Raw genomic sequence first — 27,944 nt, forward strand, 5'->3', positions numbered from 1 at the left:
CGACAGGGGGCGGCAAAGCTGAAAAGGTTCAGCGATCAAGGATCTTGCTTACACACAGCTTACTGTAAATACATGAATTAAAATGTCATATATAATAACAACAAAAATAATAATAGTCTGCATACTCTGCAAATCATATGAATACAAGTGTAATGTACTGCATAATTTGCCATCATGCAGTATATTTGTGTAGATAATAAAAGAATAGTTCATTTTATCCTTTCAGTTAGCCTATTTCATGGTCCTAGGGTAATTAAAGAAAACACTTATGACGTGTTTTTGTAGGCTAAACTGACAAACTGGGCGAGCACGCGCGCTCTTGCCGAAAGAAAACCGAAAGGTTCATCATCACGTCATTTAGGGAGGAGACCATTACTTTCCACCACTTACTTCTGCCCCATAAATACACTCGCACACTGTTATAGAGCATGTGAAGTTGTGTGATTCAGATCATCCAAGAGGAGTGTCCTGCTCTCACGCCTTTCTGTAGTGACCAAGAGACGAGGTAATGTTTTGACTAACTAAATCTAAACAGCAGATATTGCGAGCATAGTGCGCGTGGTTATGGATCTAATAACTCTCTATACATCATATTAATCACTTAAAAACGTTCGAGCCCATCTAAGATGTGGTTTATCAGCGTAAAGATAAAAACGAGATGTAAGTGCTCATATTCTGATCGTGTCACCTGTTATGAGAAGACAACAAATATTAGGCTATATTATGATTTATTGTGTTTTTAACATATTAATATATTTTATTTAATTATTTGAACACTTGTAAGATTAATAACATATTAATATATTTTAATTATTTTATTATTTGAACATTTGCAAGACTAATGTTTATTTAATGAGATGCGTTTTGATTACATCATAGCTGACTCAAGTCGCCCGGTTATAAAGAAATCATGAAGAAGTGGGTCAGCGGGAGTGTCACGCGTTGATGACTGCTGTTTATGATCACAGCCTTCTTTAGTGTTGTTGACTCCAAGATAACAGAATATTCTCGAAGTGTCGCGCGCACACCGGAAAATTAGGCTTTTGATTCAAACTTCCTGGACTAAAAAACAAAGCACAGACTCGCGTGCCTCATTGCTTTTTAAACGGTCATCACATATTAAGTGCTTTTTTTCATTGAAACTGTATTCTGTAAATTAATTAATAGGCATCCTTCCGCTAGAAGAAGTTCCTGACACAACAGAACGACTTTATTATTATTATTATTATTATTATTATTGAGACAACACAGAACGATATGCTAGCTGGTCGCGTCACTACTGGAACGCTGTATTGGCCAATCAGAGGCCAGGAACTCAATAATACGCTTAAATTGTACTTAATATTCAATGAGGTCTCGGTCTTTTACAGTAACCATGATTTTTCTCATAAACATTTATAACTTAAATATGACTTCTATTTACAAAAAAAATAAAATAAATAATAATAATAATAAGTCTTTCACATCTCTCACATTCAGAAAAAAAAGGGACGGCGCTGGCTGTACCCCAAGGTACAAAAGTGAAAAGGTACATCTTTGTACCTAAATGGTGCATATTAGTACTTTAAAAGTACACACAGTATTAGTACTCTTTCACTTTTGTACCTTATGCCACTGATAAGCTCTGTACTTTTTTTCTGACAGTGCAGATGTAATGCATGCCTTTTTGAAGCTATATTAATAAATACAATAAAGATATTGATATTTAAAGTATATTTTTTATTGAATACATTAAAAAAACAAAACAAAAGAAGACTTAATCTAAGCAACAACACATTTGCATTATACATCTTAAATTCTTATTCTTCTCCTCTGTTTCAAGATTTTGTGAAAGATTTATTTTTCTGTGAACTAAAAAAAAAACCCTTTTATTCTCTGAAGAGAGCTTTGAAAGCTCCTGGCACTGGTTTGGGTCATGCCGGACCTGAAGAAGTACTTCATCGAGGGTCTGATTCAAGTGGCTATTCTTCTCAGTCTGTCCGGGATGCGTGTAGGTGTGGATCCCTACCTGCCCCCTCTTAGTGAAATCATTCAGGGCCCAAGTTTAGCTCTAACTCAGACTCAATTCCACAATCTCCGAAACATCCTGGATGGATACAACCTGCACCCAAAAAGCATAGACCTAGATGGGTTCTTCACAGCCCGCAGGCTTCTGAGTTGGGTACGTTCCCTAGACCGCCTGCAGGTGCCAGCGGCAGAGTTGGAAGCCTGGCTGGTCCACAGCGAGCCTGACAATGGAGTCTCCATTCCAGGTCAAGTGGGTCTCCTTGAGGAAGCTGGAGGACTTGAAGATGTGGAAGATCCCTCAGAGCTAAGCATGAGGTTGGGAAATGGAGGAGAACTGGGTTATGACGTACTTGAGGACCAAACCCTTGGACCTTTGGGGCACATGCCAAGAAACATCAACCATTCAGATGATGATGAACTCATTAAAGAGGTAAGCAGTGAAGCCAGTGAAAGCTTCAAAAAGCTTTGCGGTTTGTTACATAATAGATTGAGTAAATATTTGAAGAATGGAAGTCGGTGCTAGCAACACCCTTCATGCAAGGGTGTTTCACTCTCATTAGAAGCTTCTAAAATGCTATGAGAATAAAATAAAATATTATAATATATAATAAGATACTTCTTTCAAAAGCATCTTGCCAACCCCAAACTTTTTAACTGTTGAGTAAAAATATGTCAATTATAACATTTACATATTTACAACCAACTTCTTAACTCCTCTAATTAGCTATACAATGTATTTGTCTTCTACAAAGTGCAGAAATGTGCTTGAACGGGTGTAAGAAGAAAAAAAAAATGTTACATATGACTTTATTGACCTGCCATCTAGGGTTTTATTTCCTCATGGCATATGATTTCCAGTTAAGTCATGCCCTAACAAAATAAGGAAGTGTTTTACCTGTGAATTATTTGGTTATCAGCTGTGAGTTGACAGTGAGTTGCAAAATTATGTGAAACAAGTTAATGCAAATGAAAAATTACTGGTATGCACTTTATTTATTCAGACATTAATAATACACAAGTAGCTTAACCATATTAAATAAACTATTTGCTAATTGCAATTCTAAAAACACACACCCAAACACAAACAGCACTGGCTCAATACCAGAAACGTCTGGTCCGGATATGCACATGGATTTGTTATTGAGTTGGACAGATGCATGTGTCCCCGTATTTGCCCCGAGGCACCGCTGAGTGTTAAACAACTTCAAACATCTTGGCTGGGTTTCCCCCTCCATGTCTTACTCAAGTGTTGCATGTTGTTTTTGTCCCACTGACCGTTAGAGTTTCATAAGGCCCAGAATATTCTGGGTAATATGGGGCTAAAATATGATCTCTGACTTGTATACTAGCAATGTTACATAAGTTTCTATATTATAAAAACAATTTCAACTTAAGACTTAAGTAGAAAATGAACCTAGATCTAAGATTGATCATGTTATTTGTTAAACCAATACAATTTATTAAAAAACAATTTATTAAAAGAGCATATAAAATGCTAAAACGAGCAAATGAATGACTAAACAGTCATTTAAAAGTATATTAAGTTCATTGTTGAGTTAGTTGTTAAAGTTCCCCATCATGCTATTTTAAAGGTTTCTAATTTTGTTTTGGAGGTCTTCTACCATTACCATATCTGAGGCTTTATTGTATCTGTTCTGGGGCAGCTAATGAAGGCCATAGCCTGGCATTATATGCATTACAAACATGAGGAAGTGAGACTGGAATTACTGACGACTCCTTTCAGGCGGTTCAGAACCGTTATTTATTCTTGCGAGACAACTTTATTTGTTGTGCACTTTGATCCACTTTGCAGACCTTTTACATTTACAAACATCTATATTACACAGTACATGAAAGGTAATATCCTAAAAAGCATAACAGGGGCACTTTAAACTGGTTTATCACATGACCCACAGCAGACTGCCAGCATAGGCACACAGTGTCCAGACTATTTAGTGTCACTGTACGGCTGCCTGGCTGTGCGCCCACATTATTGACATTTGTGAGAAGCATCGAGACGCTTTCTTTTGCTTTCTGTGCACATGCATGAACTCAATGGGACAGCTAGGGAATTTTTCACTGAATAATTTTGCTTTCTGTTCCTCCAATGGGCTTTGAAACTGAATAAGAGGTTGCACACAGTATAGCATTTAGCCTACTGAACCCGAATTCCCCTTGAGTAAGAACCCTGTACATAGAAACTGTTGCCATGGGCCAAGTCTCCACATGTACAGACCAGATCAAATTTGACAGGTTTCCATGCACATGATCCACAGGGCTATTTCTGAACCAAGAGCCAGTCTGTTTGTTAGTGTAGTATGTACAAAAGGCTGCATATTTGACCCTATGGCACATTTGTCCTGTACTGACTGGCGGCCATGGTGTTTCTGGATCAGACGGTTGACTATTTTACCCCTAGAGATTAGTAGAACCATGCAGTTTGGTGATTCGTTCATCTCTGAGTTTTGTGTGAGAAATAGCAAGTACTGATGCTCATCTATTCATAGTTTTCAGTCACGTGACTCATGCGGAGACCTGGAGGGCAAAACACCCATAGAACCGCAGCACAGGCCTGTCAATTTTCCATCTTAAAAGAAGAAAAACGAAAATATGTGAACAAAATGGGCACTTGTTTTGGGGCACTTGTGATCTATATACAACAAATATCTTTTTGTGTAACTTGTGTTTCTGTTACTTGGACTTTTAGGTTGTATTCTGCCCAGTTCTTTTCCTGTTTCCTATGACATTTTGTAGTCAGTTTGTAGTTTTCTTGTTGATTAGTTCTCTGATTGTTCAGAGAGCATAAAACTGAACTTATGTAAAAACTTAAAATACTATCTTTTCTTTCATATTTTAATTCGCATACTTTGTTTAATGCAATTTGTTCAAATATACTAAAGCAAAGGGCATTTTGTCAGAACTTAGTAAATTACATTATTTATTCAGTAAACTACTGTTCAGGTTTTGTAAATCACTAAAATATTTTTCTTGAGAATCATGATTCTAAAGTGATTCTCAATTTTTCCAGAATTGTGAAGCTCTTTCAGCATAGCATGCACAATTAAATATCAAATATTAATCAAAACCGATAAATGAAAATAAAACTCTTAAAATCGCCAATTAGTGTTGTCAAAAGTACTGAAATTTAAAAAATGTGATGATTTGATCGCTGTTGAGCAGATTCGTAAACACCTCTGATTGGCCATTGTGACAACATATACGTCTGATTGGTTACAATAATCAACGCTTCAAAAACATGTTGTAAATAGTCATCAATGACGCTCTTCACCGCACGCTTACACAGATGTACACAGGTCCGCTGATAGACACCTGGTTTCAAACGCTCACGCTTTCAAATTCAAACACTTTCGGGTGTTTTCAAACACTCCCATGTAGCCAAACAGACAAATGTGCTGAGCACGTGAACACACAATGGCCAATCAGAGGGGTTTACGAATCTGCTCAACGCGTCACATTTTTCAAATTTCAGTACCAACTTGGTATCGAAGTCTGTACTTTTGACAACGCTATAGCTGATACCCATATATTGCGCATCCCTAATATCTGTTATCTTTGCAGACTTCTATAATGTTGGACCCACACAAAAAAAAGTCAATGAAAACTCCAGGAATCATTACAGTATTGAAAAATCCCCCTCTCTAAATCACTGTAGTTCAAACAAGGGCATCTGTACTTGACTGAGCAAGCTTGTTGTGACCCCAAATATAAACTGACCGCTGGTAGATATGCCTGAGCATGTGCTGGCTTGGCGTCCACAGCACCATCCTGGCTTGTTTTGTAATCCGAGAACACATGCACATTTGCTTTCGCAATGCCTGTTTACCGGCTACTGATTAAGTACAAGGACCCTTCCCCTCAAAATCAACTCAACGGACAGTACATGAAAGAAATCTTACTGCTAAATATACCATATGCTCAAAAGTGAACAGGCACTGTGACCTTGTCAAACCCTCTCTAGGACTTAGCATATATAGGTGTCGAAGTTGATTTGTACTGAATAGGTTACATGATTAAATGACACCCTAGTCTTAACTGTAAGGCAGGGGGGACTTGGGTTGTTATTCCCCTAATACCAAAAAACATATTAGTCAACCCTGCTTGTCACAAGGACCACAGGGGTCTGTGGAGGCTAAGGGGACTTCGAATAACAACAGCACCGACACCCAAGAGACCAAACGTTTTTATTAATCCCCCTCCAGAACAGGGAAAGGTTAAGTCTATTTATAGCCAAGAGCTGTCTGTTGTCTGTAAATGTATGGGTTCCATATAGGCCAAAACATCATCCATCTGGATGTGTTTGTATGCATGCATGTATTAGAGATGCAGCAATGTATCGGCCGCCGATATTTATTGACCAAAGCGTGCACCTGGAAAGCCGCATCTCAGACAGCACGAATACTGAATTGAGTTCTCTTTCGCTGCTTCTTGCGCTTGAACGGAAATATCAAAATGCCCATCTTGGCAAGTATCCTAGTAAACACTACTTACGGCTTAAAGGGTTAGTTCACCCAAAAATGAAATTGAAAGTGATGGACGATTTCAAAACACTGCTTCATGAAGCTTCAGAGCCTTATGAATCTTTTGTGTCGAATCATGATTCAGATCCCGTGTCAAACCGCCAAACTGCTGAAATCACGTGACTTTGGCGCTCTGAACTGCCGATTCGACACGCTGATTCATTTACGCTCCAAAGCTTCCTGAAGCTGTTTTGAAATCAACCATCACTTTATAAGTTTTAAACTAACTTTTTAAGTGAATGTAAACAGTTGAGAAATAAAATGCAGATGTGTAACAGTATATTGGATTTGTGCAGCTCTTAAAGTGACAGCAGCCTAAAATTCCTGCTGCACTGCTGTCTGTGTTTTAATGTTAAGCAAACAACAAAAAATATATACATACTGTACATACCAGCGAAAATGGACCATGTCCTATCCTTACTAGACCTTCGTTTTGCATTTTCAGGAGGGAGATGGTATGTCTTTCACCTGGGAGCAAGAACCTCAGCAAAATGTCCACCAGGAACAGTTGGAAAATGCAAGAACACAACCTCTCTGCTTGTTTAATGAGGAAGAAGAGGATGAATTTATGGTGGATAGCTGGAGAAATACAAATCCATTTCACAACCAGATGTTTGGAGAGGATGTACAGGTATGACAGTGAATATACTTACAAAAAGGCATCCAAATATTTAATATTTAGATTTTGAATTTAAATTTAGCTGCAATATCATTTATACAGTAGTGGCCAAAAGTGATGTCCAGAGGGAATATTTGTTTTTGATGACCCTACAAGTTTTACTAAACCATTTTTTATATATATATATATTTTTTAAATATGAATGAAGAGCAAAACACTATAATTAAGGTATTTGACAAAATTATTTTGATGTCAATTTTATTGGCCAGACATTTTTGGCCACAAGTGCATTTCTTAAATAATTTTACATTATATTCTACCCAAAACACATTTTTATTTTATGTAATTTAGACTTTAATTTGCAGAGGATTATGTACATTGAGCTAAAATTTTGTGAATAGGACACAAAATGTACAATTGAATTAACTTGTTTAAAAAGTAGATTTGCTATTCAGTGCGGCTGCTGACCTTGATGAAGTCTTTCCACATTCCAAAGCAGTGCAGCATGAGCGTCATAGCTTGACCTTGACAGATAACAGTGTGATATGATTTTTATTAAACAATTTCCTCAAACTCACTTGCTCTTCTTTCAGTTGTCAGGTGTAAGGGAAGACACTTCTCTTTCCATTGAAGAGTGCTTGCATCTCATCGATGCCAACTTCCCCTCAGAAGAGGATCCAGAGGTAAGAACCTGATCTAGAAAGCAACGTTTCATCTTTTTACAACAACTTCTGCAGTAGGAATTGTGTGTGTGTGTGTGTGTGAAAGGGAGATAAAAAAAAAGGAAATGCAGGCTTTCGAAACTTGTTTAAAAATCTTAATGTCTTAATTTTCTCAGTTGACAGGTCCTGATTTACAGAATGTAGGAGAACATACACTTCAGTTTCAGAGGCCACTCATCTCACCCTTGTTGCCTGAACAGGAATCCGCATTTACCTTAGAGCAACAGTGGCAAGATGTTTTGTCCATCATGGAGTCACAGGTACAAATGCAAGCTTACAGTCTCTACAGATTTCAAACATTAAATGCAGTTTTGACGATCTTTAATGTGGCGTGACAGATTGCTATAGCCGCCGACCCGGGTATATTTAACTTTCTGTACTTCGCTCCATCTTTCAAACTTTACTCAATGGATGGATGCCTTCCACACATGCGCAGTAAAATTTTAGGGGCTGTTCACATAGTCTTTTGCACTCTCAAGTTCGTTATTTTAAATGTAGACGTGCAACAAGCACTCTCCCAGTAGAGCAATGCCGTTGTAAAGCACTCGTTTTTTTCCCAGGCCATTTTCTCTTTTATGATAGCCAGCAACAATTTAAATGTTGCTGGAAGGATTTGGTAAAAACATAATAGTTATTTCAGAAAAAAAAAAAAAAAAAAAAAAAAAACACTTTTTCATTTAGGACTAATGTTTTTTTTAAATCAAATTGTGTTTCAGGTTTAAAGATTCAAAGTGATGTACCAGGTCATGTGTTTTGTTGACCTGACAGTCAGATAATTTTTTTTTCTCTCCTTTTATTGAGTAACTTCTCTTATCTTTACAGGACATGGATATAGCCGAAACAACAGGCGATTCCCCAGTCAATACAAGTGATTCAGACAGAAATACTGGATCCATGGACAGCTTTATTCATCAGGATGTTAGCCTTCACGAAGCCACTCTACCAAGATCCACCGAAGCACAAAACAGCGTCACCATGGAAGAAACCTGTCGGATTAACAACTCCTCCATGCCAAACGTCAACTTGGACACCTCTGCTAACGTAGAAGCTTTTGAAGACTCTGATATCATAGGCCTCCTTACTGGGACTTGCCTGCCAAGCCCATTAGATCCTCTGCTGGAGGAGGCCATGCTTGATGAGATTGGACTAATGGATTTGGCCTTGGAAGAACCTGGCCAGGCACAATTTGAAGAGCAAAACCAAGCAGATTCTGACTCTGGTTTATCCCTGGACTATAGCCAGAGCCTTACCTCCCCTAGTGGATCTGAATCTTCCAGTTCATCATCTTCTTCATGCTCTTCATCACCTTCCAGCCCAACCACTAGTTTGATGCCCGAGGAAGGTGCCGTGGGCTACACCCATATCAAGGAGGAGGATGAGGATGATGGAGCTGTGGGTGGCTTCATGCCAGAACAAACCAAAATGTGTCAGTCAAGTTTTTTGGAAGCCAGGCAGTTCCATCGTCTTCCTTGGCTCGAACACATCGGACATGATCATACCTACAACCAACCTCAAATCCAGAAGAAACCTCCAAAAGATCCCTTCGATGAGTTGAAAGAGAAAGCGCTGGACCATCTGTCCAGCCGGGATGAGAAACGTGCACGTTCGTTGAATATCCCGTTATCCAACGAAAGCATCGTAAACTCGCCCGTTGAGGAGTTTAATCGTTTGCTAGCGAAATATCATCTCAACGAGGCTCAGCTCACGCTCATCAGAGACATTCGCCGCAGGGGTAAAAACAAAATGGCTGCTCAGAACTGTCGAAAAAGGAAGCTAGATGTCCTAGTGGGATTGGAGCGTAATGTGGATAGTCTGCGACGCCTCCGGATCAGACTGCTTAGGGAAAAGTCTGAGATCTTGTGCTCCATCAGGGAGATTAAGCAGCTTCTTAATAGCCTGTATCAAGAGGTATATGAGAGACTAAGGGAGGAACAGGGACTGCTTTACTCTGACAACAACTTTACTTTGCAGGAAGACTGCACCAGCCCCGTAACATCACAACGCAGATCAAATTCACACTCCAGACGCAAACTTGGCAAGAGACAAAAACGCAAGAAGTGAGGAGGACTCTGCAATGAGCTGATGTTGATTAGTTCTACATGTCCACCTGCTGGTTTTCCACAGTCCAAAGGGAATTTGCACCAAGTAGGGTATTTTTACCGAAGAGAAGATACTGTGTAATCACATAATACAACTTGACCGAAATTGAAGATCCACAAAGATTTGATGTTCATTTAAAGGGCAATGAGAGTTTCCTTGACGTAAAAGACATTTAAATATACTCTAAAAACAGAGTAACAGGCAGCAAACTTGCAGTTTGTGCCTGAGGCTGAGTCTAGCCAGAGAAAGCACTCAAAGCTGTAGCCGATATTACACGAAAAACAGGCGTTTCTTAAAGGCACAGCAGTAAATAAGACAGTTTATTTCTAAGGGCCACAGAGAGGGTGGAAAATGGACAAAAAAGCCAAAGTATGACTTTAACAACACCTTTTAAGTCACAATGAAATCAAAATGGACATTTTTATGAATATTGCAGTTTATCGATTATTTATAAATGTATTATGATTTATCTGTGCACGTGATGACGTGTGCAAGGGCAGGACAAAGATCTCTCCTTTCCAGCAACCTGTCACAGACTTACATGAGATTACAGCAATTAGCAAACAAAAAAAAAAAATCGATTCCCAATAGAGAAAATCCATTTTTCTTGCTCCGTTTCACTTGGATGTGTCACAATAAAGAAAAGACAATCACAACATTCATGCTGACTTTAAGAACCAAACTGGGCTACAAAAACATCGGAAGTATCGGAGTATCGGAAATTGTTCCCAAAAACCAGTAAAATGCTAGAATGGCAATTGTGTTTGGAATTATGCTTGGAATCCAAGTATTGAAACAAAATTAATGCATTTTAAATATTGCTAACTGGTTTAATAAAAGTGTTGGTTTGCATCTCATTATAGGGAACACCATACAATGTACATTTAGTTTTGAGCTCAATTAACATTAACTAGATTACAAGGCTGTAACATTTAAGGATTTGTGACCCACCATGTTTTGAGTGAACTGGAATTCTGTCCTTGAGTTTGTGTGGTTTATTTGAGATTGTATTGCTGGACGTAATTGATGAAAACTGGTAAAATACCAGTTCTGTATTTGATTTCATTAATATTTTGAAATAACTTGTAAATAATTTAAACCTTTTTATATTCAATTGTTTATATACCTTGTGTTAAATATTTTGCAGTGAATTTAAGTTCTTCGTGACAAGCTCTTTTGTTTTAATTAAAAGCTATTTATTGTCCTTAACTTTTGATTTCTTTTCTAATATGACAAAATACATTTTTAAACAACATTTCTTAAAATAAGTATAGATCAAAACACACACAATTAATAAAAAAGGTTTAATGAACAAATAGTCTCCCCCTTGAAAAAGTGAAAATTAAAGAAAGTAACATGCTTCAAACAGTACACTTTAAAAGAGAAAACAGACAATCAGAGAGGAATATAAAGCGGTCACATTACTGATTGTGTACAACTAAAAGTACTTCAGACTTCTCTGGTACGCAGCAGAAGAGTATGCCACTATTAATACCATATTTAGCGAAAAAACGTATCCAGTACTATTTTACGATCCAAGCACTATTTTAGCCAACGCAAATTTTTTTTTGAAGAGATTCATTACGTTTAAAAATTAATGTTACCATAACTAACATGTTTATGCTGGTGCAAAGGTGGTACTAAGAGACCTGATCTGTAGCATGGTAAAACTTTTTTTTTTTTCATAACACATTTACATGTTTATGATAGAAAAAGATGCAATAAAGCTGTGTAGTACATTCTAATTCTTGAGCACCACCAAAGAATTGAGTAAAACAGCAAAGTGTTTAACTTTTCATTAATGTTTTCTAAAATATTTCCAAAGCCTGTTCTGGCACTCCTTGATCAGCCTATAAAACACAAAAGTTCAGTCTGAGAAGCTGGAATATAAAGAACATATCTCCTCTTCACACAGTAATGCAACTGATAAAATACACTGACAGCTAACAGTTAAAAATAAAAACGTTTATATAAGATTATGGGAAATGCAGTTTACTAAGCTTAGAAATAATCATCAAAAAAATCTATTTGTGAATATATTTATATCCATGCGCAGCGTAAATCCTCAAGTGGTGAATGAATTAAGGATGAGAATACTGTATACATGTTGAATAAAAATTCAAAAATACTGCTAAAAGAGCAAGAACTGCACTACACATCAATGTGCTCACTAATAAGGTGACAACAGCTCTGACAAATGCATTTACACAACAAATTAAATGGAAAGGAAAAAGAGAAGAAATTAGGCCATACTGCCCTGCAAAGACAAAACACTGTAACTACACACTCAAAACTGAGTTGAGCAAAAACTATGCCTAGATTCAGAGAAAACTGTGTACACACTGATATCAAATCAATCACAATTTACTCAAACTTTATAACCATTGTTTTTTTTTTTTCCCAGTTACAGTGTTGCGTATTTGCTGTGTTTTAACTTAGAGTAGCATTTTACACAGTGACACGTTCTTTAGACATTAAAAGTCCTTCAAATCCCTTGTCAGAAAAATACAGAAAGTATGAGGATGTGCACATCGGATCCATCGCATAATAAGGCGTTCACCACCAGGAACAACAACTGAGCAACTACTGCAGCATTATACCCCATTTCCCATAATCAAACAAAAAAGAAAGAAAGAAGCAAAGAGGAAATAGAATAATCCTGTGTTTCTTATGGGAGGGTCAGTATTCTGACTAATGTCACTTTTGCCCACTAAAGATCACTCCACGTCTGCATATCATGCTCTGAATATATCTTGAGTCCGATTTTATGGCATTGAGAGTAAGAGTTTTTGTCTCCGTTTCCTCATTTCTAAACTTCCCATGCCCCCCCCGCCCCCACCAAGCTCATTCAAACTAGTTTAACAGCACCCCTGACTTGCCACCTTTCTCATTCTCCCTCACAAGCCTAGTTCTTATCGTCCTTCTTCTCTTCTTCCTCAGAAGGGTAAGAGTGCCATGTCAGTCGCTCTTCGTAGAATGAGATGACCACCTGCGGGCACTTCACATTGGCCTCTTTGGCTGGAACGAGATCTGCCTCGTCAGAGTTTTTCCTGTAGAGGACAGGCAGAGGGAATACAATACAAGCACTTGAAATAATGTCATTTAGCCCCTTAGTATTCCTAAGGTCTCTTTTGAATGGCAACCACGAGCGGTACAGCCAAACTTTAAAAGGTTAGCTCAACATACAGAATGGGGTTAAAACAGAGGCATCTGGGCTTTGGCTCAGCATGCCTAAGAGAAACATTCTGCAAGTTTCACAATCTGGATTGAGGCTGAAAACTAAACTGGTTGCCAGATGTGAGGGTCTTCAGTATGAATATATGTGCACAAGAATGCAAGAAAAAAGAAGAAGTGGAATATACTGGAAATGGCGCATTCCAAGTACGAGAATCCATGAACCGTATTATTAGAATGTGTTCTAAGGCTGCACAATGTATTAAACATTTAAAAACCATACTATAGCATAAAGCTATTGTGAATTCACAAAAGCTGCAATTCAATTAAATACATGCCCTGCGGTTTTAATATAAATATGCGCTTTATTTGCAGTACGCCTCTGTTCACAGTAAATGCTGTTACACACGAACCTTTATCATTTACATGCATGGAGTGTCTTAAACTCCATCTCTGCATATGCTGTGAGTTTGGGTTGCTTATGTCATTCATCTGAGAATGCAATGTGCACCATTTCATCCAGTTTTTAAGGTAAATAATTTTAAACCTACACCAACACAGGAGCATATGTCAATGTTTCTAAATATGCAAACTGTTCATCACAACTTCAAAATAAAAGTTTAAACCCTTGCTCTGAGTTTGCATGTTTTGATGTCCACATATTCTTGTTCAAGAAATTACAGTGGTTGTAGCATTTCTATCGTATAGAAGTGGCCAGATATTAAAGATTAAGTAAACATTTGAATTAATTTCTTTGGCCAAACATGGATTTGAACTGCTGCGAAGTGTAACACCAGGCCGCTGGCATTTGTTATAATATATTATGTACATAAGTTGATTGTTTCTATTATGTATATTATATTATATATTTTTTCAGTGTTAAAACCATATGATTTATTGCTTTTGATACTTTATTTAAACCAAATTATTGCCTCGTTATTATATATGCATTTTAAATCATTTTAAAAGGCTATTGAGTTTGGTATCAGACATTGTTTGACCAAAGGTGGTTTTCATTATTTTCGCAACTCTATTTTGTGACACTAATAGAGCAGAAATTACACACTTTACAATTTTTAAATCTTAACATTTACATACCATTTCATTAGAAACATGAGCTCGCCACTGGAATCTGTGGCTCCAATGATGCGTTCTGGGTCCAACCCCCGTGAAAAGCCCCTCGGCTTGTCTTGCTGAAAAATCATTAGGAAATTATGTATTATTTGTATGCAGAAAAGTTTATTCCAAGCAGTCTTCCAAACAAGAACATTTTTTTCTTCTTTCTGATCAGCATGTCTTTATATGAGGTTTGGATCACCTTTTTTTAAATTTTAGTTTTCACAGGGAAGCAAAAAGGTGATGCTAAGATTGTCTTGCTAAAGCTAATTTCACAGCTAGCATTTTATGTATCCCAAATGCACACAATGAAATATTTTTATATTAAAACATTTTAATACACTTTTACATAAGACCAATTTTCAGATTGGAATTGATGTACAAAAATATTTTTCATAAATATTCTCTTTTTTTCATGCATCACGACAAAAAAAAAAAAAAAAAAAAAAAAAGAAGATATTTGAAAGGAAAAACAAATGATGAATGCATAATAAAAACATCTACAAGACTTACAAGCTTTTAATTGTATAGTATAGCCTATATTTACATATAAATATATTTAGTTTATGTCATGTATGACTCAAACATTCATGAAAAACAAGCCATGAGTCATGGATGAAGGAATCAGCTGGACTCCTGTTTATTTTGAATGGCTACCAAGCTAGTGAAGCTTTTGGCTTATTTACAGTTGTTGCACTGATGCACAAATATTTAATAAATAATTTACTACATTTGTGTATGTTATTTTGTTTTACAAAGTTAGGAAAGTAATGTTTAAGTAAAGCCTGATACGTTGCACAAAAGAATAATCCCAGTTTCTTCCACACAGTTAGGCATCTGGGTATTGACATTTGCATCATTTCCAGCATTTTTGTGGCAATATTACAGCACTTCACTAGATTTGTAATGAGACTCGTTTGTAAACCTGTTTTTCACAGAAAATGCAGTTTTCCGCCAAAATAAAAGCTAAAATGCAGTTTTTAAAAGGGCTAAAAGGGTTTATCTCTTGTAAGTGTAGAAATTAAGACAAAATTATTGTAATTTATTGTAATTTCCCTACTGTAGGGTAAAATAAAATATACTTATTAATATTTATTTTTATTTATTTTACAGTGCATTTGTTTACAATATTACTATTACTGTCCTAAAATTCTATAATTATCCAGCTTCCTAAAACACCAGTTTGAATGTAATCGATTGAGACACTTTATCAACAATAAACAAGTTTGAGTCCTCTAATGTTCAGGTATAAATCAATTCACTGACTTTTTCCTTGTTCAATTGAACATGGGTTGGAGCTCTTCATTTTGAACTCTCAAAGTGCACCAGTTAAATTAAATTAAAAAAGTTAAATTGATGCATTTAACTTTAATATGTACAAAATTTTCTTACGGGAATTTTCTTACATGCTTCTGGACCCCCAAACAAGGACAGAGATCCACACCCTATCAAAAATCCTCTGGGAAACACTGCATATGCCAATTTGTATACAACATTTTATTTTAGAAACAAGTTGTATGTACCAAAAGTCTATAAAATATTATTCATCAAATGTCAAAATAAAATCCAACCTCATCTTTCCTCTTTTTAGGCCGGCTGTCTTCTCCACCGTCTGTGTCAGATTCTCCTTTCCTCTTTCCACTAGAATCTTTTTTGTCATCACTTTTATGTTTTTGCATGTACTCTGCAATGAGATCAGGACAGTCCAGGTTGTCCTCTGGTTCCCATGTGTTGTCTTCACTAAAGAAAGGGAAATAAATTCTCAATCATTTGACAGACCAACTGAAACCAAAAGTGCATATTAGGAAACCATTTATTCTCCCTTTGTTCTTTATATAATGATAAAATGACCATCATGTTTGCTAGGAATCAAGTTCCATACCTTACATAAACGCTTTTAGTGGAAATCTAGCTGATATTAGTTACTTACTCTGAGAAGCCCTTCCATTTGAGCAGGAACTCCACTCTGCCCTTCACAACCCGCCTGTCCAGGACTTTCTCCACCACATATTCTTCCTCTTCCTCGACAACCTCCTCCACCTTCTTCTTGTTCTGCTTCTTTCCAGCGGTGGCCGCCAGCTTGTCTTCTGTGGAGAAAGAAGAGGGCAGAAAAGAGAAAAAGGGAGGTCAGTCTCTTCTGTGGATATAAACATTTTTAAATATTCAAAAAATTAAGCAAGTTAAACTTGAAAACACACTATGAGGCTGAGCAGAACACACACAAACAGTGATACTTCACAAGCAGGGAATGGTGCATAAAGAGGAAGATAAATTATTTGGGGTTTTATTTGAAAGAAGGTAGGCCAAGGTCAAAAAGGTCTGTCTGCCAACATTAGACAAATCTTGCTGTACAGAGCAATGTGTCAAAATCAAAGACATTTTGACTGCAGTATAAAACCACAGCTCTTAGTGTAAAATTCTTGCTTTTGAGAAAAAGGCCAGAAACTAAAATCAGTCAGAATAGTTATCAAAACACGTTTTAGTGTTTCAGATTCATTGTCCACCACTTATAAGGGATAGTACAACCAAAAATGAAAATTGAGAAAATACTCATTGACTAACCCTCATGTCATCTGAATTGTATAACCATGTAACAGACACACCTTAAGCGGTTCAAATTATCGCTTGTTAAGAGCAACGTTAGCATCACATTCCAAGCAGGGGGAGATACCAGTCTGAACTAGAACCATAACCACTTGACGCTTATTACACAACCTCCCGGGACTAGTATGAGACCAATTAATCAGGAGATATTAGCATCAAATATTTTCGGGTCAGTAAGATTTTTTTTTTCAAGGCTGCATTTATTTTATCAAAATACAGTTAAACTGCAATATTGTGAAACAAATGTTTTCTGTTTGAATATATTTTAAAATATAATTTTCGGCATCATTACTCCAGTCTTCAGTGTCACATGATCCTTCAGAAATCATTCTAATATGATGAATTGATGCTCAAGAAAAATTTCTGATTATTATCAATGTTGAAAACAGTTGCTACTTAATATTTTTGTGGAAACCATGATACTTTTTTCCAGGTTGCTTTGAAAGTTTCAAGCATTTATTTGAAAGTCTTATGTAACATTATAAATGTCTTTACTGTCAATTTACTGATCAATTTAAATCAATCCCTGCTGAATAAAAGCATTAATTTCTTTAAACGAATAAACAAATCTTACTGACCTCAAACTCTTGAACAAGTAGTGTATATTTTGTGAACAATCTCATCCTTCATCTTTAAACTACTGTACCATTAATATCTGGATTATATCAGTATCAGAGGCAATTCAACTCCCTGAATATCAACATCCATTACATGATTGAATACACCACAGTAGCTAACAGCTAGTGTGAGGAACAAATGCTTAACTACTAATCAACTACAAATGAGGGTACTACAGCCTACACATCAGTTCAGGAAATTTTCAGTAACATTTTACAATTTGGTCTCATTTCTTAATACATGATTAGCCATGAACTAACAATGATCAATTTAAATATACAGCATTTATAAATAATTGTTAATGTTAGTTACTAAAAATACGGACATACATCTTGCCAGTTACAATAGTACAATACAATTAGTAATTAACTTGATTTTAAAAATGTTACAAACAAATGAGACCTTATTATAAAATGCTTCCCAAATTTCTTCACTTTGAAACACTCATTTTGTCCTTTTTGTGCATCAGACCAGAATCACACTTCTTGACCTTATAAATCACCAGCAGAAGCACCTCTATTAGTCAGTGACAGATAATGGATCACATGGCAGATGAAACAGCAGTCATGAAAACAGACATTGTTAACAACAACCCGTGATTCAATAAAAAAAAAAATATATATCTTTAAGGCTTTATACATTAAGGTGATCTGAATGTCTGGAAATAAACCCTCCCCCCACACACATTTGTAAGAAAAACAGCAGTGAAGGAGAAAGTTGTGAGACACCTTCGGTGACGCTGGGAGCATCACTGGCTGTGTCTGTTGGTTGGCTCATGCTCGTCATGAAGGGGGGAGGCTCTGCGGAACCTTCAGGTTCCTTGTCAACGTCAACAGTGCTGAACAGAGTGAAAGTGTGGATTAGAGGGGATGGGGGGGGGTCAGGTGATATCAGGGAAAGAACAACACAAGGCAGGAAATAAAATTACACAGCACTGCGGATAACAGTTTGGTGGCTCTAAATAATACATCATTTCATGGTTCACGGATCCCTTTGAATTGCTTTACAGTTAAACATTACAGCTATGGATTTTGGGTTAATAATCTCACAAAAACGCGCCCAGTTCACACTGAAAATATCTTGCATAATGAAACCTATTTTAGGACCATTCAGGGCTCTACACTTACATTTATTTTTAGGAGCACCTGTTCTCCTAATTTAAAAAAATTAGGAGCACCTTCTGATCAATGACAGAATATTAGCCTTCCCATTGAGACGATATTTGAATCCTTAAAATACTTGCAGGGGCATTTTTTAAATCTTTACAAGGGCACTTTTTTCTAACCTTATTAAATGTGTCATCTTTTGTCAAACTCATAAATTGAGTTAAAATAAAAATACACAATCAGGAAGAATAAGTTGCCAATCAAACAAAATCAGTATTAACAAAATTCATCTTTGCACTGCGGAGGTGGCACAGAAGAACAAAAAGGTGGCATTATATTTACAGACTGTTTAAATACATTTACATTCATGATAAATGTTATAAGTAATGTTTTAAATAGAAAGTTTTGAATATAGAAATATTAAATTATTTAAATAACTGAAATGATACTTCAAGGTGCTCTAAGTGATCTTGGGTGGATTTAACTTCCTGTTGACGTTCGAAGTGTTGTCAAACAAAACAGAGGCTAGCTAGACCCTCCCTCCTCCTCCCCTCCCATCCGTGCTTCCTGAAACGGTCATGAACGTGCATTTAAAAATCATTCTTGTCGGTTATTGGCTGGAGCATGTTTATTATGTTTTGTGGTCCAGGCTGCACCAGTTTGTTTTTATTGCCGTTTTCGGAGCTTGTGGCGACTACAGAGACCGCGTTTTTTTACAGTGTGTTCAGGGGACAGGCAGCTAGTGGATAGTGAGGAGATGTTTGCTGTATGTGACAAAAAATGTTTTGGCCTAAAAACGCGTGACATCACTTAGAGCACCTTTAAAAAGTGAAACTAAAACCACCAGTAGGGGGCGGCAAGTCACTGTCCTTGTCACTGAATTATTCATTCAATCGATTCATTCAAAAAGCTGATTCATTCAGGAGCAAAGTAAGCGACTGTTTTTATGAATGGGTCACTGAATCACTGACTCACTAGATTTGCTTGAAACAGCAGATTCATTCATAAATGAAACACCTGTGTTTGCTCGGAGATGCACAGCGGTTCAGCTGTGATTTTGTTTGAAACTATTTTTGTTAAATGAAATGGAGCAAAATCTGACAATACTCTTCCTAAAATGCATGTCACTTAATATTAACTTCATGTTTATTGACTTATTGTCAATTACATTTGCAAACTCCTTTTACAATCATTAAAAAGCTGTCACTCGTCTCAGTTCATCGCAATCTCACAAACGTCCGTTATATTCAATGAAGTTGTCTACACTGCACAATGAATCCCTTACTTACATCGTGTCTGTACTGTTTGTTATAATGAGAGGATTGGTGAGCTGGCATAACTCAGCACTGTTCAAAACGCTGGAGTTTGTTCAAGAGTGGATTTTAACTTAAACGCTTCTAACTGTCCTTGGCATTCAAGAAATCAACAGATATGTCTACGATTGTCTACATTGCTCACTGCCGCAAAAATGTGTTCTCTCTCCACGCTCTCCAGAGTGTAAACAACAATACGCATTGGTGCATTTGCGAAATTGTTTGGCCAATATGTTGTTTAGTTTCAATTGAGGGTGCACCCATAGAACTGGGCCTGATCGGGTCAGTCACACGGGTGCTCCTAAATACTTTTTTCCACAGTTGCACGCAGTAATTTTCAGTTGCAAATGTGACTGAAATTGTCGCACTGTAGAGCCCTGCCATTTAGATGTTCAGTGCATTGTGGCATTTTCTTTAGGGCCGAATTAAAAATATTGATTTCGATTTTTCTTGATTCTCATTTTGATGAACCAATATCGATTCTTAAATCCAAATAATTGATCTTTTAGACCGCTTTTACATTGCATGGTTCAAGTGATCCAATTTAGATTTTTCCTCCCATGTGGCACAGATCGGATATGAAAGGCGAACGTGCAAGCAAAGAAAAAAAAAAAAAAGCACACAGATTCCGATACTCTCAGATCAGTTTCAGGCCTCATTCATATGTGAAAATAAATCTGATATGAACTGGATACATGCATTTGCGTCTGCTCTGTAAGCAGACAGATCAGAGATTCCCCGTTCAATAAAAATCACACGTCCCTGAAAAAGCGGCGATGGCGAATAACATCAACTCAGGTGGACACCAACTGAATATGACAGAAATACGTCAAAACGTCCGGCTTGGTGAGTATTAGCTTAAACATTGTCGGCTATGTCTTAAGTGAACAAACAGGAATTAAGTCGCATGTGCAACAGTATATCGAATCCATTCATTCAATCTCAAAGTGACAGCATCCTAATATTCCTGCTGCCATCTGTGTCATTAATGTTAATCAAATAAAAAAAGACAAAGAAAATCACTCACTCCTCTTTAGTACATTAAAGGCCCCGGTATACTTTAAATAAAGTTCTTCGTTTTGACCCGATTTTGTTCGAAATGACGTCACATCAGTTCGTTCTTCGATTCCGTTTACATTAAGTATACCGGGGCCTTTAGTAGGATTAATCCTTATTTAACTTATACAGAAGACTATGCAGTGTTGTTTTACATTTGATTACTTTGTTGATAAAGACTATCGGTTTTTCTGTTTTTTTATTTTTTATTATTTATTTGTTAAGCTCTAAGCTGTTCCTAATCAATTTTTTTCTAATACTTAAAACACTGTTGTTAAATAGCTGGCCTATTATTTATTTCAGTGATTGTTTTCGGTGATTGGACAATACTGCTTCCAGTGATTGGTAATCCCCCAAAATCCTGATACCTTAGTTCTCATTAATACTTTTCCCCCTGGCTTCACAGACAAAGCTTAAAAGGAACACTCCACATTTTCCAACTCCTCTAGAGTTAAACAGTTGAGTTTTACCATTTTCGAATCCATTCAGCTGATCTCCGGGTCTGGCGGTACCACTTTTAGCATAGCTTAGCATAGTTCATTGAATCTGATTAGACCGTTAGCATCTCGCTCAAAAAAATGACCAAAGAGTTTTGATATTTTTCCTATTTAAAACTTGACTCTAATGTAGTTAAATCGTTTACTAAGACTGACGGAAAATGAAAAGTTGCGATTTTCTAGGCTGATATAATATCATTGCGCCTGCTGCACACATGGTACAGCAGCAAAGTTCCTTGATTATTACGCCTGAATGAGAGTATAGTTCCTAGCCATATCGGCCTAGAAAATCACAACTTTTCATTTTCTGTCGGTCTTAGTACACAATGTAACTACAGAAGAGTCAAGTTTTAAAAAGGAAAAATATCGAAATTCTTTGGTCATTTTTGAGCGAGATGCTAACGGTCTAATCAGATTCAATGAACTATGCTAAGCTATGCTAAAAGTGGTACCGCCAGGCCCGGAGATCAGCTGAATGGATTCGAAAATGGTAAAACTCAACAGTTTAACTCTAGGGGAGTTGGAAAATGAGCCTATTTTCAAAAAAAGTGGAGTGTTCCTTTAAGCTAGTCCCAGACTAAAATGCATGTTTAAGCTGTTTTAACTGAAAGCAACTTGTACTGACATATCTTAAAATGGCACTGTTGTTTTGTCTTAAGATACACACCAGCAATGTTCCCTCTAAGCTGCGCGCATGTGCGGCCGCGCACTTCTAAAGCAGAGGCTGCGCAGACAACAGACATGAAAATGATTGTAGTAGCTCAAATGAGAAATAATTACAGTGCTCTGAACAACCGCTATAGAATTATTGTCGCTATAGAGTTGGAACCGGTGAATGCGGTTTACAGGTTTCATAGAAAGAGAAAGATTGAGCGCGTGTGAGCTGGCTGGCCCTGAGCCAAATAATCAGTAGCGGTAAGAATACTGTCATGTTTGCGGACTAAATACATCAACACGACAGGCAACGCGAAACGAAAAGAAATGTGAAATAAAACGTCATGTTTTAATGAAAAGTGGCGGAAATAACAGATGATGGGCACAGAATGCTAACAAAACTCTGAGACATTTACAGTCACACACCCACCACAGGTGTAGCTTGCAAACTCTAAATACATCAGTGATATACCTCAGCTTAAATAGATTTTGTGTGTGGTGGTGCTGTGGGTTTCAGGGAGGTTTAGAAAAACTATAAAAGAGTTAACATTCACTTTTCTTAAAAATATTTAGCTATCAGTTTAAATGCTTCAGTTTGTTGTCACTATATAATATATTAAAACAAATGGAAGCATTTAAACTGATATAATACTGTATATCAGTTTAAATACTTAAATATATTATATTTTATTATATTATAAATGTAAGCCTAATAAAAAAATTGATCTCACAAAAGGCTTGTTTAGGGCTCCTTGCCACAAAACATCTTGAAACCTCCTGGTATATAAAATCTGGGAAATTCATAAGCAATAAACATGTAATTTTGATGGTTTAACACTGTCTGTTGCTAATAATTGACTGTACAAAAAAACATTATGGCTGTTCCAAACCATCATTGTAACTGCTCATATTATATTATTATGAAGAATTGAACTGTCCTGCAGGAGGACAGAAATAATTTAATAGAATTTCTTGGTAAAGACTGGTACAGTTAATACAGCAATGTGAAAAAATCTCAAGTAACCTAAAATGTGCTTAATTTAGTGACTGAACTGCTTGTTTTCAAACATATTATTTAATAAAAAAATTTCACACAGCAACCAGTTGTAAATGTAATGTTATAACAAACATTGTAAATGTAATACTAAATAAAAACCAACACAAATGCCTGGCTTGATGTTCTTAAGTTTGCATACCATATTGATGGCGAACCAGCACCAACAAATCAAAAGTGAATTTTTTTAATTAAATGTTTTATTTTGTTTAACAAAAACAGTTCACGCGTATTTTGCTTTTATGGTGCCATCAGTAAACACTCACCGGGCTGAAGCACTGAGATGCATCACCTAAAAAGGGCGTAAAAACAGAAATCCTAACAAATTAAAGGTGCAATAGGTGATTCTATTCAGAAACATTTTTTGTTAGGCTGACTGAAAGTCTCCTCTTATCCTGATAGCAATCACTGTTAAACGGTAAATGTATTTTTATAAATATATATAATCTGTGAAATACGCAGGACCATAAAATGTTCATTCAATCATTGTTCAGTCCAAACAGGTAAGTACATGGTATGATTCGATTCTGATGTAACAATGTAGCATACGCAGTTTGTGTAGCTTTACTCATTAGCTCAACGACAGCAGAAGCCAACGTCTAATCGGGAACTATTTTTGTTTTTAAAGTTAACGAGCAAACTAAAACGTCCACACCTTTGGTGGATTCGTAAGACCACCACCACCACCAGATGTGTCGACCATTGTTTCTGACTCTTGCTACAAACAATCAGTAAAACATCTTGTTTCCTCCAATTAAAATACCCTCAGCATGTCAGTGTATTGTGCATGCCATCCTTGACACAAAAGATAGTTTTGTGTTGTTCCTTCGCTTGATATTCTGACGATGTTTACATTGTATTTTTGCTGAAATACTATCACCATTCTGGTTATAAAGACAGTGATGTGGTTTATTTTGTGCTCAATACTGCTAGTTATTCATCAGCTGTCACATTAGAAATGTCAAACATATCCTTGCTGCATCTAATTCCGTTTTTAAAAAGTTGTTAACATTATTCTGTTATTCACTGTACTGTAAAGTTTTCTCACCAGTGAATGACACATGGTGTATGTAACCCAATAACACTGTCTTCTGTCATCTCGCTTCTGGTCTGTGCGCATTCATGCGTTTTGGAGGCGGCGTGGCTTTGGATGGCGATTTGCAGGGAGGGTGGGACCTACACTTTCAATGCTAGCAGGCCAAAGTTAGCATTTTCCCAGATCACCTACTGCACCTTTAAAGGGTTAGTTCATTTCTCTCATTAATTATTCACCCTCATGTTGTTCCACACCCGTAAGACCTTCATCTTCAGAAAACAAATTAAGATATTTTAGTTGAAATCCAATGGCTCAGTGAGTCCTCTATTGAGAGCAAAGCCATTCAAACTCTCAAGGTCGATAAAGGTACTAAAAACATATTTGAAACAGTTCATGTGAGTTCAGTGGTTCTCTCTTAATATTATAAAGCGACAAGATGATTTTTTTTGCAAACCCCCCCCCGAAATAACGACTTTTCAACAATATCTATGGGCCGATTTAAAAACACTACTTCTTGAAGCTTCAGAGCTTGATCTCCTATCAAACGGCTAAACTGCTGAAATCACGTGACTTTGGCGCTCCGATTCACTGATTTGATTCGTAAAGCTCAGAAACTTAATGAAGCAGTGTTTTGAAATCGGCCATCACTAGATATTGTTGAAAAGTCTTTATTTAGTTTTTTTGGTGCACAAAAAAAATATTCCTGTCACTAACTCATATGAACCATTAAAAACGTTTTTAGTACCTTTATGGATCTTGAGAGTTTGAATAGCTTTGCTCTCAATGGAGGCCTCACCGAGCCATCAGATTTCGTCAAAAATATCTTAATTTGTGTTCTGAAGATGAACAAAGGTGTGGAACGACATGAGGGTGAGTAATTAATGACATTATTTTCATTTTTGGGTGAACAAAACCTTTAAGCTCCAAGCCAAGAGCCTCGATTTTTTTTTTTTTTTTTTTTTTTAAATCACATTAATGCAATCACCTTTTTATTCTTAACGCTTGATCTTATCTCTTCACTTCTAAATGAAAGCAGATCGTGCGCGTCGTTGTTTTATTTCTTCTTATAAACAGTGTGAGAGGAACAGCATTAAGTTAAAATGTTAAATTCAACTTCCGACGTGCACGCGCAGACGCCTTGCCAGAATGTTCGGCCCACTTCCCCTGCTGCAATAGTAACCACAAACCAGCGAAGCGAAGTCACGCTTTAAGGTAGAAATGCAAACACCATGTAGATGTCTTTTTATATAAAATAATAATAATAATAATAATTAAAAAGAAAGAAAAAAAAAAGAAGAGGGGGGGAAAAAAAGTGTTCCCGAGTTCTTTTAACCCCAGGCGTGCGCGAGGAAGGCGTTTCTGTCTCGCGCGGAGATGGTGGGCTAGACTAACACTTTTGCTCGTACAATTTTGAGTCTAAAAGCTACCATGACACCAACAACACGTATGCTGTCCGATAAAAAGATGCATAAAACGTTCCAAAGCACATTATATTTAACTGATTAAACCCCAAAATGGCCCTAAAATACGAGACACCGACTAGCCTTGTGGCTAATGCTGCAAAAGCATGGTCGCTCACTTCTCCATGTTGACCTGGATCCGTGTAGAAAACTACCGAAAATATCTCAAATATGACTAGATATCATTCAAGAGCAATTAGCTGTTTAAAGTACTCAAACATCTACCTGTTAATTATAAAAATGAATCACACTGCTCAATACATAACGTTAGTCAGTTCTATAGTTTATATCACAGTCTGCATGCAGCGCCACTTACCTGTGAATTACGGAATTAAGGGCGAAATAACACCAAATGAGGTGGTTGAACGCAGATAGAGCGGCTTTAAGTGTCGACAAACGTTTGAAATATGTCGACTGGGGAAAGAGTTTGCAGTTATTTTATCGAGGCTCCTTGGATGGTCAGACAAAAGGTAACGCTACACGCAAGCTCCAGCAACCCGCCAATTCCGACGGAACGTGTTACGTGTCTCTCTACGTACGCGGATGGTGCATTCTGGGAGTTGTAGTTTTACGTGCGCAGTGTAAAAATGAACAGATGTTTGTTGTGCCTTGGTACCTTTTTTTTACAGTCTATGCTCGGTACCCTTCGAAAATTCCTCATATACCCGAATGTTTATTCAAGAATTTCAATAGTGCTTAAAACATTTTTTCTTGATTATAGACCCTTTTCGGAGACTGTGATAACGCGTTTTAATGGTCATCAATATATCCTGCAAAGTTTTTTATTTTTCATAAAAAAAAAAAAAAAACATATTTCTTTCTTCTGACTGCTGTTATTAATCACTCTATTTTTTCCTTTTTAGAAAGTTGTGAAAACACTATTGTGGAATTTTTCTTTTGCTATTTGAGCAAATGGAAACACAAAAAATATATTTAATGTAATTCTATGACGACTTGCGCTTCTGAGAAATCCGGAAATGTGAAAAGTATTGGGCTACTGGAAAAAACAATGTGACGTTCTTTACAGATTTTGCAGGACTTGTGGGGCCATTCATTATGTTATTCTGATAACTTTTGTAATTGCCTAAAGATTTTTCACCTGAGGATCCTCAATGCCTCAAGTTTGAGGAAGTTTGCTCTTTGGAGCACTTGTTTTTCTTGTGACTGAACAATCTGGATATAATGTTATTTTAGTGGATTTATGAACATTGTTATAACTGTAGATTTTATCTGAAAAAAAAAAGTATATGTGGCTGTGTCTGTGAACAATTTATGTTTGATGTTTTCATAGAAAAAAGGAAAATTTGTGTGGCCGGTGTTCAAAGGGAATAGGAAATGTGTGGAGTTTATTTCTCCCTCATCTGTTGGTTCAGATCCCTGTGAGATCTGACCAGATTTCATAGCTGTGGACTGTTGGAAATGCAGGTAACTACTATAAAGGCTGTGATTATATTCTGATTTTGAATATATTTTAAACAGTAAGTACAGTATTGAAAGCATTGAGGGTCCTTGGCATCAACGTTTGAAGTTTGGATTATGGCTTATGTTAAACTTTGGTACAGTTTGCAATCATTTCAAACTGATATTGATGACATAAATATCATCACACTTACACTTGAATTGCTTTCAGAGAGCATCTTGCCGTCATTGCAGCATTTGTATTGCACTCCTTAACAGATAAATGCATGTGCCATTCTGTGCGCATACGTTTTTTTTTAAAAATAAATCAAGGGCAAATACTTTAATAACTGAGTGAAACTACCATTTCCCTCCTATCTTAGTTACAGTAATAAACTGCAATGGTGCTCAGGTTGATGTGGTTCAAACCCAAAAGTGCAATTTGAAAAGACACCTGCTGAAGGATGGGAGTGAAACTGAATTCTGGTTCAGACCAGGCAAGTGAACCATGAAAACAGCCTGAAAGCCTGTCATTATCTCAGTGTTTGAGGTAAATATAGAGTCAGAGATCTGCAATTGAATCCCAGACTGTTGCACAGTGATGCACTTTGCCCCTCTGGACAAGAGCATGTGACCTTGTAAACACAGAGAGTAAGAAACAGCCTCTGTTATATCTAGTTTTGTCCTGTTGCAGTTCCATCTCTCTGGCCCATTTGCATGGCTGCAACCTTGTACTCCACAAACAGTGGCAGAAGACTCAGTGTGTGTGTGTGTGTGTGTGTGTGTGTGTGTGTGTGTGCACATGCCGGGTTAATGTAGAGGAAAAAGACCTGCTCAGAAATGAGTGGAGAACAAAAGAGAAGCATTAACAA

General features: G+C 36.8%; 2 protein-coding genes across 4 annotated transcripts; one reads left to right on the top strand and one right to left on the bottom strand.

Annotated features, from left to right (window-relative positions):
* The first annotated feature begins 398 nt into the window (after nucleotides 1-398).
* nfe2l1a (nfe2 like bZIP transcription factor 1a) lies at nucleotides 399-11,190 on the top strand. Its single transcript, XM_067381608.1, has 6 exons — nucleotides 399-505; nucleotides 1,882-2,437; nucleotides 6,991-7,176; nucleotides 7,758-7,847; nucleotides 8,003-8,146; nucleotides 8,709-11,190. Exons 2-6 carry the CDS (start codon nucleotides 1,916-1,918, stop codon nucleotides 9,945-9,947), a joined length of 2,181 nt encoding a protein of 726 aa, XP_067237709.1. The 5' UTR covers nucleotides 399-505; nucleotides 1,882-1,915; the 3' UTR covers nucleotides 9,948-11,190.
* Nucleotides 11,191-11,291: 101 nt separating this feature from the next.
* cbx1a (chromobox homolog 1a (HP1 beta homolog Drosophila)) lies at nucleotides 11,292-26,207 on the bottom strand. Of its 3 annotated transcripts, none has more exons than XM_067381610.1 (7): nucleotides 25,991-26,207; nucleotides 23,445-23,496; nucleotides 18,227-18,336; nucleotides 16,207-16,363; nucleotides 15,848-16,016; nucleotides 14,259-14,353; nucleotides 11,292-13,036 (listed from the first exon to the last, which is right to left on the bottom strand). In XM_067381610.1, exons 2-7 carry the CDS (start codon nucleotides 23,465-23,467, stop codon nucleotides 12,892-12,894), a joined length of 699 nt encoding a protein of 232 aa, XP_067237711.1. In that variant the 5' UTR covers nucleotides 23,468-23,496; nucleotides 25,991-26,207; the 3' UTR covers nucleotides 11,292-12,891. The 3 variants fall into 3 exon arrangements, with proteins under 3 accessions (XP_067237711.1, XP_067237710.1, XP_067237712.1); XM_067381609.1 differs by having other exon boundaries at nucleotides 11,293-13,036; nucleotides 23,445-23,470; XM_067381611.1 differs by lacking the exon at nucleotides 23,445-23,496 and having other exon boundaries at nucleotides 11,293-13,036.
* Between the last annotated feature and the right edge of the window lie 1,737 nt (nucleotides 26,208-27,944).

This window comes from Chanodichthys erythropterus, chromosome 3, assembly GCF_024489055.1.
Source record: "Chanodichthys erythropterus isolate Z2021 chromosome 3, ASM2448905v1, whole genome shotgun sequence".
NCBI classification, from domain to species: Eukaryota; Metazoa; Chordata; class Actinopteri; order Cypriniformes; family Xenocyprididae; genus Chanodichthys; species Chanodichthys erythropterus.